This window comes from Salvia miltiorrhiza, chromosome 8, assembly GCF_028751815.1.
Source record: "Salvia miltiorrhiza cultivar Shanhuang (shh) chromosome 8, IMPLAD_Smil_shh, whole genome shotgun sequence".
Lineage (NCBI taxonomy): Eukaryota > Viridiplantae > Streptophyta > Magnoliopsida > Lamiales > Lamiaceae > Salvia > Salvia miltiorrhiza.
The window spans coordinates 32,192,345-32,208,183 of record NC_080394.1 but is presented as its reverse complement, the minus strand read 5'-3'; the positions used below and the strand labels follow the sequence as shown (position 1 = coordinate 32,208,183).

Genomic DNA, 15,839 nt, shown 5'->3' with positions numbered 1-15,839 from the left:
ACCGTTGTATATACAAGTCACATTATTCAAAGTTACTACATTCTTAACTGACTCGTGAAGAATAAAACCCGTAGAGAAACATAAAACATACACGAGATCGTCGTAGAAAACCCATGCTAGGGTCATTTATATCTCATGGAAAATTGTCTCATCGAGGGCTTTTACATTGTCAACCCAAAATGTAAGTAAAGTCTATCTAGTACTCCCTATGATGTATCGGCTTACTAGTTAAGCAATCACAAAAGGGTTTTTATTCGCGGAATGTCCTAGAGACCAACATTTCCGTACTAATGCTAGCTAGAAACAACATAATTAAAAACATAGTCATTGGAACGAATTATCATTTCCGGAGTACATCCACAAGCTAAAACTATCAAATCTGTGAACTCTGAGTCGCGGTATGACTGCTCCTCGGTGACGCCAGGGGGTCCTCTTCTGGATCCTCCTCGGGGTCCTCCTCCTCATCCTCCTCGGGGTCCTCCTCCTCATCCTCGCCCGGCTCCCAGCTGGGCAACGGAGTCTCTCCCTGGCCCTCGCCTGTCTCCTGCATGATCTGGGCTGAGCGGAAGATATCGTCCACAATCTCACGGATCGGATCGTCTCTGGTGCTGATCCTGGCCGTGGCACGAGGCTTGATCGGAGCTGGAGGTGGCACGGGCTCGGGACGAGTAATTCTCATCGTACCACACTGTGCTGTATCGTCATCCTCCTGCATAGGGTATTTACCCCTATCTAGAAACTCCCTCATGTTGGCCATGACCCTGTCGACATCTGCCATGGAAGCCTCAAACCTTGCGTCTATCGTAGGTATCAGTGGTGGTGGAGTAGTAGTAGCTCGGATTGCTGAGTCAGGAGGCGATGGGAAATCCCTACGAGCCCGTGGACGAGAAGGGCCTGTCTCGTCATCGTGCCTACCACGGCGCCCTAGAACTGAGGCACGTGGTGGAGAATCTCGTGGCAAGGCCATCGGAGACTCAGGGGCAGTAGCGGGTGTCTCCGCTGGCAAAGGCGTCCCCACTTGTACGTAGTCTCCCGGAAGGATGTAGGGCCCTAGAGGGGCGCGGCCCCACAAAGTGAAACAGATCTGAAGCTCCGCAATAAAGCTAGGGAAGTCTCCCATGAGGTCGTGGTAATTTTCTCGGCGAAAGATATATTGGGTAGAGATCTGCCTAGCCCATCCCTGCCACTCGGAAGGTAACAGTAAGATCAACCTCTGGATACCGTCATACCCTGATACTCCATGTGCGCTCGCCTCGACCCAGTGTCTGTGAAAACCTGCGAGGAACTGTCCGAGGTTATCCCCGTGACATGGAGCATAGGTGCGGTAGGACCGCTCGACCTCCTCTGGACTAGCCCATGGGGGCAGTGGTCGTCGTCGGGTGAAAACAGTTCTCGCCATCTAACAAAGGAAATTCTATCGTCAAAAGTAGCACACGACAAGTAACTTAAGGCGATAAGGTTCTAAATATCTAAAATCGGAAAACAAGTTTGGTTCAATAACCATAACGTGCAAAAACACCTCATCATCTAAATCTAGCATTTACACAAGCCATACAGGTTCTTAATACTTAATCACAGATTACCAATTCGACTATCATATAGTTCTAGTGTCGTTGTTTCCCGAACTTAGGGCTTGTTATGTGATGATGATATTTTCTTAAATCTAGCAACGAGCACTAAAAGTTTCAACAAAATAAGTTCAAAAGGCCAGGCTAATTCGAGATCTCATCGTAGAAAAACACTCGAATATTTAAGCTATGCCCATGCCATCAACGTACTATTGGTGTTCGTTACGCTGCTCAATCTTCATGCTCGTGGTTTCATCATGCGACCCTTCGTGTAATTCTTCTTTCTCTATTTCGACCATCATTGTCGATGTCATCGTAACATGAAGAAAAAGTTAAGGCATCTCCCTAAGTTCTCTTCTATGTTCCGTCGTGAGAGTGAGCATATATAACTTAACAGTTCTAAGTTCTTGTGATTCATACCATAGTCATACTTATTCATGCTTCATACATTTCAAGAAATTAACTTAATTAAAACTTGAAAGTACTTACCATAACCTCCGTTGAGCGTGACGAGATGTAGTGCCAAGCTTTTGTCAACTAGTTCAAAAGTGTATTAACTTACTTAATCTAGACTCAACTTAGAAGGAATGATTAGTACTCAGAGCAAAAGAAATGCTCTGATACCATTCTGTCACGACCGCACTTGCTAAGGATAGCAAATTCGGGGAAACCGCGACTAAGGGAGGAAATTTAGGAGCGGGAGTAAGAAAGGGGCATATTCGGTTTCTTGATGACTCGACTTGTATAAGGAAATCAATCGAAATATCTAGATATCAATGAAGGCCACAAGGGGACCGTACATAATATTATCCCAAAACGGGGTACTCAATAGTTTTAGTACATTATTAAATAATACATATTGTTTGACATATTATCTTTAACATAATCAGTGTTCGCAGCGGAATAACAATTTGAGTATATGTATGAAGACATATACTCTACTCTGAGGTAATCATCCTAGTTTGACAAAGCTCCGCTTGCACACTACATCCTTGATCACCGCTCAACCTGCACATTTAAAAATACATGCAGGGCTAAGTACAAAAGTACTTAGTGGACACTTGCCGAAATTTACATACATGCATAATATTTTATTGTCAAGCCTTTCAACAGTAGTAAGATACGAGGGTTTTCCTTTAAAGACTCGTATTTACCAAACATAATATCATTTCTTTCATCAATAACCCGCGCAGGTATTTTATATCATTAATCACCATATCAGTAACTCGTGCCGAGAGGGAGGCCTCCCTCTACGGACACTATGATCGGCCAACCCGCTAGATGACTCACGATCACAAGGTGTACACTAATTCCGAAGGGATTTGCGGTCCCATCCAGAATCCGAATTCGATTAACATCAGATAGGCAATTAATAATAAAACATAAAGCATTTAGGCATTGACAATATCATTTAAATTCATAAGCATAAAGTCTTAACAATTCTAATATATAATTTTAGTTTATACGTAGAAAGCCTACCTGAATAGCAGACTCACGGTTTAGCTCTAACTCTGGTGCTTGACCTTTAATTCGAGAAAATAAAATAAGATTCTAATTCTCGAAAAATCTCAATAAATGAGGATGCGAACACTGATTATGTTAAAGATAATATGTCAAACAATATGTATTATTTAATAATGTACTAAAACTATTGAGTACCCCGTTTTGGGATAATATTATGTACGGTCCCCTTGTGGCCTTCATTGATATCTAGATATTTCGATTGATTTCCTTATACAAGTCGAGTCATCAAGAAACCGAATATGCCCCTTTCTTACTCCCGCTCCTAAATTTCCTCCCTTAGTCGCGGTTTCCCCGAATTTGCTATCCTTAGCAAGTGCGGTCGTGACAGTGCGCGCGCGCGCTTAGGTTCTAATGATATTGTTATTTTTCGTGAGAATTGAGAATAATGAATAAGCTAGTATATGGTGTAGAATAACGATATTAAAAAAATTAGTAAAATTTTCGTCACTCCAGGATTGGAACATAGGAAAATATCAGCCATAGGATACTACAAATCAATCTAAAATCTCATTATATATGAGGGATATTATTAAAATCATTCTATACATATATATACATATATATATATATATATATATATATATATATATAGGGTGTGGTTATAATGAGAACCACACTTATCGTGAGAACATAAGAACCATTAAAATCAATGCATCTGCTATATAAATTAATGCATTCGCTATTAAATTTAACGCATCCGAAAATAATAAAAATTTTGCTCCCTTCAGGATTCGAACCCAGGATCTACATTCATCCACCAAGATGATGCATCCACCGTAGATCTTGATGATCGAATGGCTTAAAATGGTTCTCCGTTCTAATTTTATTTAGTGGTTCTTATTTGAACTTCTCCCTATATATATAATATATATATATATATATATATATATATGTATAGGGGTGAACTAAACTAAAAACAGCTCTTAAAATATAAAATATGGACTATTTCCAGCCTTCAGATCATCAAAATCTACGGTTGATTGATCACCTTGTTGGATGAATTTATGTTTCCGAGTTCGAATCTCATAGAAAATATGTATAAATATTGATCGTCCATCTATGTAAAATTAACGGTCCAGATCTTATATTTGGTAGATAGATGATTCATGTATTATGCACTTGTAATTCGTAATAGAAAACATAAAAAGGGTATAAATGTCAGACAACAATATTGACTTTATGTGTATGTACGTCTGCTCCGATTCTATCGCCCAAGGATATGGAACGATTCTCTTTACATATCCGAATTTATTTCTGTTGGAATGAATTGAATGAACAAAATGAAGATATGCATTTTAGAGAAGAATAGAAAATTATATTTCGTGTCTTGATACTGAATTTTGTAGTATCTATATACGAAAAAAATCTCAAAATTCTCTCTCTCTCTCTCTCTCTTTTAAATTATAGAACGAAAAAAAAAATCTTCTACATTATTCCATTTCAGGCGCAGAGACGATCCAATTCACGGCGCAGAGATTCGGCGGCAATAGTCGGAGACGAAATGGCGAAGACGAAGAATGAGAGACGAGGTTTGTTGCTGTGGTTTTATTTTTTTAGTTTTTCGAACAATTGCTTGAATATGGTGAATCGAACCGATCTACAACCTCTCTCACAAGATTTCTTTAATTGCTATCATTCTTGAGAAAAATTCGTGCCTTTGATTTTAGGATTCTTTGATCTTGAATGTTTGTGGTCCAAAATTGGGTATTTTTCATATTTTGTGTATGAATCGCGTCTTTTTCCAGATTTTTTTTTCTTTTTATTTGGGTGTATGTGCGTGGGTTGTTGTAACCCCTTGGAACCTTGCAAATTTAGCGTTTTTTTTTTTGATGAATCGTGTTTCGTCGTTTATTTATGTTGTTTTTTTGTTTTTATAATGTGAAGCCGACAAAACAAATACCTTGTTTCTGTCCTTTTTTTTGGTTTGGATAGGTTACGAATGGTATGTTTCCGTGAACTTTCATATATGAAGGATGTTACGAATCGCAGAGGATGAGTGAAAGATTTTGTTGTCACACAAATTTCTTTATTTGATATGTAAATGTATTATTACCCTTATAATGATTATTAATATCTTTAAAATTTTATTGGCAACCAATATCACATAAGAGGGTAAAGAAAAACAAGGAGGTTTACCGCTGGAACTCGATGAGCATAATGGCCGACCAAATGAAGGTATCTGTATTACGAATTTAGAGTAGAATTGTTACGAATTTAGAGGTTTACCGCTGGAACTCTATATCGTATATTATTTTTAATTTGTTGTATATTATTTGATTTTGAAAACTTTATTCGCAGCCAACAACAAATCAAAGGGTAAAGAGAAACGAGTAGATGAGTTGCATGAACATGAGGAAAATACCTACCAAGAAAGTGAAGATATTTTGTGAATTATTGTTTGATATGTACTATTGTGAAAGTTTAATATGCCTGCAATGTTGATTTGGGGTACAATGACTGTTGTGTTGATTCACGTGTTGGTTTATTTGTTGTTTTTTTTTTTTTGAATTTGTAACTTGTTTAATAAAATTTCACATTGAATAGTTAAATTTTGAATGTTGTACAGCGAACATTCGTAAAAGGAAAGCTCAGGAAATGGGTGGTTCATCAACTAATTTGCCTACTGTGGAGGAATTCAGAGCTACCTGCTGTTACGGGATCCACTGTTGTCGACGCGAAGATGTTACGTAAGGTGAACAAGAAAAGGCTGCATTGTTGAATTATAAACAACTTAAAGTGAAGCCTGCAGAGGATTACTCGTCTCTCTTTACGAGGAGCATGCCGTGTGTGCTGTACAAGGCTGTGGGAGAGATGAGTGACATGCAACACTTTGCTGTTGCAACCATGGGGTTTGACGACCTTATTGAAATCCTTATAAAAGATATGTCTGGGAAACTCAACTACTGGCTGCTCGATTGCTTCAATTACAAGAGGTGTGAGTTGGTACTTCCTTGCGGGACCAGAATCCCAGTGACTGCAGACAATGTCCATCGAGTTTTTGGTTTGCCAAAGGGTGAGAAGCCTATGTTAACTGCGAAGAAAGAGGATAATGAAGATCTGTATGAGCAATGGATGGCTTTTTTCCAAATACGAATCCTAGGCTCATTAAGATCAATGAACTGAAGGATGTGATGTTGTCATGCGTCGATGACGGCAGATTAACTTATTGCCTAATTGAGAGTACAACGAATGGGTGCATAATTCCGAGGATCATTGGCTGTTTGGATGATTTGAATATTGCTAGAGAATGGAATTGATGTGAATATGCCATTGACTTTTTAATTAGGAACATGAAGAAATGGGAGAAGGGCATTACTATGTATACCGGACCTGTTTTGTATACATAATGCTTTCCTTCAATAATATTGTTTGATATCAAATTCAAACAATATTTTATAGTCACAAATTATAAGTAATGTTGTCACGAATTTCAGAGGTGCTAAGTTGTTAATTTTATTATAATTCATGAAAAAATTTTATTTTATGCACGAATCTGAAATTCGTTTGTTACGAATTATGTTCTGAATTTTCTGAAGTTCTTTTGTTAAAAATTGAAAGTACTTTTGTTACGAATTATATTTTCATGTAACACGAAAAACTTTCATTTCATGCATGAATTGGAAGTACTTTTGCTACAAATTATATTTAATACTTTGCGAATTTAATTTATGCTCGAACTGGAAGTAATGTTATAATCTTAGAAATTTTTAATGTAATCACGAATTATAAGTAATACTATTACGAATTTCTAAATAAAGCCATGAGAAATATTGTACATTGAATATATATATATTAGAAACAACATCAGACGTACTGGGATAGATGTTAAAAATGATGAATTCAGAAGCTTTCGTTAATATTTCGAGATTGATGATACAAAAACTGAATTGGTAATTATTTTGTGGTTATAAAAATGTGTTGGACGTCTAGGTTAGGATTTTATTAAAAGGTTAGTGATTTGAATTGATAATATATGGAAACAAATATTTGTTTAATTACACAAATCTTAATTACCGAAATAAATATTGCAAATTTACCCCCTTAACCTCATGTGTATCAGTCGTGTAATGTTGTAGATATTATTAAGTTAATTTTAAGCCATTAGATCAATCAAGATCTAATGGACAAGATTCATCCATATTTTATACACTTAAAAGTGTTTTTAATTATAGTCCTCCCCTATAATATGCGTACACGGCTGCGAGTTCATCGGTACACGGTTGCGTACACGGTTGGTCCCAATCAGTACACGGTTAGGGTCTAACCGTGTACAGAGGGCAGACAACCGATTTTCAGCCCAAAAACACTTGTTTTTCGAATTTTAAAGCCAAATCAACATGTAGCAACAACAAATTCAATGTCCAAACAACAATCAAACAACCAAATTCATTTTCAAAATCAAAATCAACCAACAAACAACATACAAGCCCAAATTTATTCACATGGACGTCGAGGACATGCATTCCTAGTGTGTGTTCCACTCCTACAAACACCGCATTTCTTCTTTCGACGCCTTCGTGCATCGGGTTGCTCGACACCCTCCATCGGCACGTTCAAGTCCAATGCAAGTGGTGCTGTGCATCTCCGGGCATTGTGACCTCCACCCTTGCAACGTGAGCATACTTGAGGTCGAGAATTAGGAGGACCCTCAACTGCTGAACGAGCTCTACTCAACTTCGGTCGTCCCGCATGGACCGTGATATCTGGGGGTTTCACAACATAGGCTGATACCAAGTCGAGCACATTCCATTACATAGGATGTGGAACGGGAACAATACGCTCCATGTATGTGGCCAACAACACGGATTGTTTGAAATATCTTCCAACAAAATCCGTGACTTGCAATCCTGCACGCCTAATAAAATGCAAAGATAAAAATATAAATTTACAAAAAATTAATACAATATGCAAAATTTGTAATAAACCTAATAGCGCCACAAGCATGACGACACGTAATGTCATCCAGGTCAAACTGAGCACAACTACAAGTCCGATTCTCAAGATCGACAATGTAGAATGCATGATCATCTTCAACACTAAACATGTGCGTCGTCGTCCCTCGAACATCCAATTGCCGACCCGCTTCGACAGCCACATGCAATTTTTCCTCTACTACCTCAGTCAACTCATGTGACCTCGATGCAGTCGAGAGGCGTCGCCTATCGAACCATTTCTCCATAATGGCTCGATAGGTTTCGATCAATGAAGCAACCGGGAGGCGTCGTGCCCACAACAGTCTACTATTCATCGTCTCGGCAGCATTCGACGTCATGAAGCTCGTGCGTCGTACAGGGCACTTGGACCTAGCCCATCTCTCCACACCAATAGTGTCGAGACGTGTGTGCGCGTTGACATTCAGTACTTGAAGTGCAGAAAAATTCCTTTGAAAATCGTCTGATCGATAGGAATATGCCACTGCTTTGAAGACTGCAGCTACATGCAACCCATAATGCGCGAGATTCTTCTGCAGATGGTAATAGCACAACCCGTGTGGGACGTTCGGGTAGACACACTCCACAGCATTTCTGATGCTCTTGTGCTGATCAGACACAATCAAGAGATCATCCGGCTGACCAAAGCAAGTCCGCAGTCGGTGGAAGAACCAAGTCCAAGACTCGTCGTTCTCGATAGGACCAAGCCCAACTGCGAGAGGAAATATTCCTTCGTTCCCATCCTTTGTAACAGCGACGAACAAAATGCCGCCGTTCCTTTCCTTCAGATGGGTCCCGTCTACGACGATGACCGGCCTCAAGTAACCCTTCTCAAAGGCAGCCACGCTCTGTCCAAGTGCAACAAACGTATGATGGAACTTGCCATCATCCTTCATCTCAAGGTCATATAATGTGCCGGGATTACTCATTCTCAGCATATACAAATACGATGGGAGCATCTGATACGAGTTCCCAAAATCACCATACGCCATCTCAATCGCGATGTTTCTTGCACAAAGAGCGAAACTGTAATTGATCTCAATACCGAATAAGCGTTGCATCTCTAACATCATCTCCTTTGGCTTCAAAATGACCCCCTCGCCTACCAATTTCCGTGTAAAATATCTTCCAACAACCCTCGCCGGAATTTGTCTCGGGGCAGTGCGATTCAAATCCGTGTGGCAGGAATGATCTATCACCACCTTGATCACTCTCCAGATTGATGCTCTCTGAACGGCTCACAGCATGAACGGACAATCGTTGCCATGCTTGCAAACAAACCACAAACGGGTCGTACTGGAACGATCCACGGCGTATTCCACGTGATTCTCCATATGGTACAGGCCAACAGCGATCGCCAAATCATCCTTCGACCGGAGTAGAGCCCCCACAGATAATATTCCGCTCTCTAGTACGTTAGAATCCTTCCAACCTAATGCCGGCGCATCGTCAAAATCGAGGACTGGAATTCCCCAGTCACGTGCCTCAAGCTGCTGAACTCCGCCACGAGGCTCGACATCGGGCTGATCATCCGATGTGAAATTCTGAGGCCCTGTCTATCTCCACGCTTCCTGTTCAGTCGACACTGAATCCAATATCTCTCTACGTAGTATCGCATCTTCTTCCTCATCCGAAGACTCGGACTCGTGTTCCTCTTCCTGCGACGATGAATCGTCCCTACTATCATCGTGTGTCGGGATACTTCTTCCAACGTCCGTCTCGATAGGAAACACAGTAGACCGCTGTCCCTCATAATGTACCCGCTCCTGATTCTGAGGAACTGGAGCCGCAGATTGTTTGCCCTTCTCGATCACGTAAACAACGAGATATTTCTTCTGCTCGGAAATCAGCCGGTTCAAATCTGAATCGGCCTTCAAAGCCACTTTTATTTTTCGCCCTTCGTCCGTGGTCGATGTGTAGAAAAGCATATAAGTGGATCGACCATCCTCGTTTAATTGATCGTGCACCTCTTGCATCAACTTCGCATGACAAAGCTCTTCCTTAGATACGTACACGACAACCTCATCGCTGCCTTCATACTCGGTTAATTTCCACTGACCACTGTGTCGTATAACGATTGCTTGAAACGACATCTGCTTCAAAACGACAAAAATACAATATTTAAATACACAAACAGGAAACCGTGTACCCCAATACATGAACTGAATATACAAACATGCTAAAAATAACATCAAAATCATATTCAACCCAACCGTGTACAGCAAAATCAACCTCCGTGTACAACCGTGTACGGAGAAACCCTAACCGTGTACGACAGAACACTAAGGGTTCAAAAATAAGGTAATTTACGTACAGAGTGTTTTTTGAGGCCGTTTTTTAGTCCAAAACATGTAATAAGTCATATATATATATATAACATAATTATCGAAATAAACAACAAAAAATCACTAAAAATCAAACCGTGTACTCAAGATCACTAACCGTGTACAGTCAAAATTTAAAAAAAAAATATTATTTCACATACCTTATGTAATATAAGCCTTTAGATGATTTTTTTTGAAATTATGAGCAACCGTATACGAGCGTGTATGTGTATTGAGAGGATTTTCTTTTTCTTTCTTGTTCAAATGTGTGATGAATGAACATTTGGTTGGTATCCTTCATTAAATACCCACCAGCAACCGTGTACGGAGCAATTAATTTCGTGAATTTAAGATTGTTTCCTTAACAAGTCGTGTATGACTTTGAGTTGGTATAAATGCACCCAACAACCATAAGATATGGTTTTAATACCCACATAAAATCATGCCATAAACCCATATAATAACCCACATAAAATTTAAAAAATCACGCCTCAGTTGGATAATAGAATCAAATTTAACCATATAAAATAACGCCTCATTTTAACGTGAATAGAGAGAATCAGATTTTGGTTTTATTTGGTTAGTTTTAAATCAAAAATAAGTAATATGACACTATCATTCACTTTATTGACTTGTCATAAGGGTACTTAAGTACTTTAGGTCAAAATGTGCTACAAAATTTATTTTTTTATGAGTCTTGATACTTAGCTTATTTATTTTAGGGAAAAGTATCAAATAAGCCCCCGTCGTGGTGGCCCTTTTCACGTCTGACCCCCTATAGTCGAAGGGGTATCAACTAAACCCCTGAACTAATTAAAATCGAATAATTTCCCCCCTCTGACCTAACGCCGTTAAGTGTCCGTTAACGTTTGGGTTTAATTGCACCCTCTACTTCAGGGGTGGATCTGCACCTTTTTTTTTCGTTTTTTTTTTTATAATTTCAGCAACCCACCTCCGACATCAATTTAACCGCCCCCCGTACTCATCGGCTCCAACTTACACTTTGTCAGCTCGCACGCGCTCAATCTCTTGATCGTCGAGTGCTTACCGCCGACATGCAACAGCATCACCAACTCCAGATGTGGACTTGGATCGAATCCTGCTTGGTCCAAATCCATGTCCGTATTTTTTTACTTAGGTCAGGATCCGGTCCAAATCCATTAGGTCCAAAAAAACGAGATTCATGTCCAGATCCATTAGATTCACAGGTTCTCGAGTCTTGACCCGAAAAAGAGAAAAAAGAATGGATTCGGGTCAGGACTCGAGAACCTATGAATCTAATGGATCTGGACATGAATCTCATTTTTTGGGACCTAATGGATTTGGACCGGATCCTGACCTAAATAAAAAAATACGGATATGGATTTGGACCAAGCAGGATTCGATCCAGGTCCACATCTGGAGTTGGTGATGCTGCTGCATGTTGGCGGTAAGCACTCGACGATCAAGAGATTGAGCGCGTGCGAGCTGACAAAGTGTAAGTTGGAGCCGATGAGTACGGTGGGCGGTTAAGTTGATGTCGGAGGTGGGTTGCTGAAATTATAAAAAAAAAAAAAAAGGTGCAGATCCACCCCTGAAGTAGATGGTGCAATTAAACCCAAATTTAAACGTTAACGGACACTTAACGGCGTTAGGTCAGAGGGGGGAAATTATTCGATTTTAATTAGTTCAGGGGTTTAGTTGATACCCCTTCGACTATAGGGGGCCAGACGTGAAAAGGACTACCACGACAGGGGCTTATTTGATACTTTTCTCTTTATTTTATTACAAATGCTACTACTATGTATTGTTATTTTTACAACAATAAACACATAAATTACATGAGTATTCTTTTTAGAGGTATATTATATATTGAAACACAACTTTTCAACAACAGAAATCTTAAGAGAGAAAGGAGCTTCTGCCAGTCCTGCTACATTCATTTTAGAAATTTGAGCATTGGGATTGTGCTTAAAGATTAACACCTTTTTCACCTATAGTTAAGAAAGAAAGAAATAAATAATAACCTTATAAAACAGACAGTGAGAGATGGGCAGCGTGTGCATGCGCATTAAAATCGTAGCAGACAGTTCATATTTTATATGGGTAAATTTCAAGAATTCAGATGAGATTATATTATGGAGCACTGTGTAAAAAAATTAATAGAAAACGAAATAATGATTGAATTAAAAAAAGAAATGGGTAATGAAGGGGTATAAGTTTGCGCCCTGATGGGAAAGTATTAAGAGACAAGTGTGCTGTATACATAGGAAACAACGTATGTATTTTTATTACATGCTCCCATCCCTTTTCCCATAACATTTGTACAAGCATGCTGTCCCCAACTCTCATCCTTCACTAACCTTCTTCTTAATTACTTCCTAATTCTAATTAATTAACATTATTAAACATCTTAATTGTATAAGGATTAACCCATAGGTAAGTGCCTACATTTTGTTGATTACTATAATAAGAAGAATTAAAAGTTTCTAAAAAAGGGAAGTGGATTTGAAATCACTATTTTCTATTAAGTGTCCCCAACCGTCAAAATACACATACCAATAGAATGAATTATTTTACATTTGTAACCTTAGTAATTGTCATAATAAATGCATATATCCAACTAATTATTACAATCATACAAGTATTAAATAAGAATAAAATAGAAAAAATATCATAAATATACTCTCAAATTGTGAAATGGGACACTTATTGAGAAACAAAAAATGAGCTAAATGGGACACTTATAAAAAAACGGAGGGAGTATTTAAAAAGTAAAGTTAGAAATTCATTTTTGTCCGAATTTCAGAAAATATAACTTTTTAACTCAATCTTATTGATTTCAAACTATCGTATTCTTTCAACCATGAACAGGCTAAATCGATCATGCCAATCAAAATCAATTTGTACCACTTAATTACATAATTATATCATAATTATAAAGAAAACTCCTTTTGTTCCGCCCTAAAAAAAAAAAAATCCTTTTGTCCCAAAAAATTAGTCTTAAAAAGGATGATGCGTGCTTTAATAAAAGTGGTTGAATGAAGAAAAGATCTCACTTTAATAGTAATGTTAATAATAATTAATTAATTGTATGTGGATAGGCATGTCGATTGGTTCGGGTTCGATTACCCGAAATCGAATTGAGCCCAAATTTACTAACCGCTTTCGAACCGAAAGGGACTGGCCCAATAGGGTATCCAAATAACCATTAAAAAAAAACGATTTACTAACCTTTCTCAAACCAAAAGAGATTTTCGATTACCGAAATATCCGATTGGGTATCCAAACAACCATTTTAAAAAATAAAACTCTAGAAAATTGCTACTTGGAAGATTCAACCACCGGTCTCCAACAAATACAAGGCGCTACCCATCCACTACATCAAAACTCTTTCATGTTATATCTTAATACAACATAATTTTATTTTAACTAATAATAATAATAATAATAATAATAATAATAATAATAATAATAATAATAATAATAATAATAATAATAATAATAATAATAATAATAATAATAATAATAATAATAACTGCATGTAATATCACAAACTTTTTCTGAAATTCTCTTTGCCCACGATCTTTAAAAATTTTATTTTTTATCACAAGCTTTGACATTTGTTCAATTTTCCACCGTTTTGGGCAAAACAAATTTTGGACAAAGTTCGTGATATTATATGCATTAACCCTAATAATAATTAAAATATACATTAAATTATAAATTTTATAAAAATCGGTTATTGGGTTAACCGATAGCTAAAATTTTTGAAAATTTAATAACCGGTACCAAACTGATAACCGAAAAATTTGTTCTCGAGTAATTAAACTTGAATGGTTCGGTTCAATTATCAGATTATTTGATACTCGATATCTGTTTAGACAGCTCTATATGTGAGTGGAGAAAGTGTCTCACTATATGATAGCGTAAGTAATTAAATAACTTAATATATTAATAGCAGATTAGCAATATACATGTAGTATACTGCTAAAAAAAATATATCATGTAGTATATTTATAAACGAAAAATATTAATTTTTATGAATTTACTAAAATAATAAAAATTAACTATTTTTGGGACGAAGGAAGTAATACTTTGTAACACCTTGAACGGTTGTATATACGACCGTTAGTTTCTAGAATAGTATAGTTGTTTAGAGGTAAAAGCTCGTATATAAAAGAATAATAGTAGTACTTTTAAAAGGTTAGGTATGAAAAAAATAATTCTGTTAAGACCTTGGGTAAATTTGCAAGTATCACTAAAACAAAGAGTAAGGTAATAATGCTAGTTAATTGGAACAACACATACAATATTGCATAAAACACCATGCTCTTTGTGTATAAAGGACATTGACGTGTAAATTCACAAATTATTAATCAATTCTTGAATTGCATGCTCTTTAAATTGATATGACAATATATAAATTTTTTATTTGTTACTATCTTTCCACGAAATTAAAATCTCTAAATCTAAAGTTGACATGAAAGCCGAAATTTACTTACGCTGATTTTTTTAAAATAAAATAAGATCGTATTAAGCATTTTCCCATAAATTAAGATAGCCAGCAACTAGCTGGGAACCCCAACTTTGTGGGGCAAATCATCTAATCTTTTGCCGCTCAAGACAATAGAGGATGAGTTACACCTTCCTTCCATAGTCTTTTTATACTTTTGAATTTCTTTCATAGGATCAATAGCCTCTTCCCATCAATCTAGTGGAATTAGTCTTTCAGCTTTTATTTTGTTCTTGAAATTCTCAGCTCGTTGTTGCCTATCTTAATTCATAGTAAAGTGTCCAATATGACGTCATTTCATCTAGTTAAAGACGACGTCGTATTGATCATCAGACGTTCGGGCCTTCACGTCAAATTTAAATTTAGAGATTTTGATTTTATGGAAAAATCATGACAAGTGGAAATTAGTTTTTGTATTGTCATACCAATTTTAAAACTCAAAATTGATTAATATATAGTTTATGTATTCATAGGCCAATATCACTAAAATATATAAATATCTGCAGATAATTACATTATAGGACACGACGGAAGCAGCACCATCTATCCACATTTCCACAAAACTATATAGATTTATGGTTTTGGTTCTATGCATGCGAAGATAGATTTACAAATTATAGTACTTGTTTTTTTTTTGAGCCCATAAAGTACTGTGTTGTGCAAGATGTCCACAAACTCTATGGCTTAGGATCTTCAAAAGTAGAAAGTGTGAATAATTAGTTTTAATAAGGAGTAGGATGACGTGAAATTAATATTGTATGAGAAGGTGCAGGAACCATTAATGCAACCTTTTCCTTGGTCAAACTATAAAGTGTTCACTACTTTTTACTTAATTTTTTATTCCGAAAACTATAAAAGAAAAAAATATTCCATCCGTCCCAATAAAAGTGGTCACTTTTTTTTGGGCACGAAGATTAAGAAGAGGATTGTTATGTTTTAATTGAGTGTGACCCACCAAAATTAGTGAGTAATTTTTAGAAAGTGGCCTACAATTGTT

General features: G+C 37.2%; 1 protein-coding gene and 1 long non-coding RNA gene across 2 annotated transcripts; one reads left to right on the top strand and one right to left on the bottom strand.

Moving 5' to 3' along the window:
- The first annotated feature begins 4,304 nt into the window (after positions 1-4,304).
- Positions 4,305-6,305, top strand: LOC130997745 (uncharacterized). Its single transcript, XR_009093171.1, has 3 exons — positions 4,305-4,621; positions 5,025-5,267; positions 5,659-6,305. It is a non-coding gene; the product is annotated as an uncharacterized LOC130997745 (long non-coding RNA).
- Positions 6,306-7,841: 1,536 nt separating this feature from the next.
- LOC130998337 (uncharacterized) lies at positions 7,842-10,116 on the bottom strand. Its single transcript, XM_057923762.1, has 4 exons — positions 9,610-10,116; positions 9,301-9,546; positions 8,018-9,252; positions 7,842-7,947 (listed from the first exon to the last, which is right to left on the bottom strand). The coding sequence occupies exons 1-4, from the start codon at positions 10,114-10,116 to the stop codon at positions 7,842-7,844; spliced, it is 2,094 nt and encodes a 697-aa protein (XP_057779745.1).
- Positions 10,117-15,839: the final 5,723 nt, after the last annotated feature.

What these genes read in the sequence shown, in the direction of transcription:
- LOC130998337 (XM_057923762.1), bottom strand. Translation starts at nt 10,116, where the DNA reads ATGTCGTTTCAAGCAATCGTTATACGACACAGTGGTCAGTGGAAATTA. An exon ending in GTACGACCCGTTTGTGGTTT is followed by an intron (nt 9,253 to 9,300) that starts GTTTGCAAGCAT and finishes TGAGCCGTTCAG; the next exon opens with AGAGCATCAATCTGGAGAGT. An exon ending in CATGCTTGTGGCGCTATTAG is followed by an intron (nt 7,948 to 8,017) that starts GTTTATTACAAA and finishes GCATTTTATTAG; the next exon opens with GCGTGCAGGATTGCAAGTCA.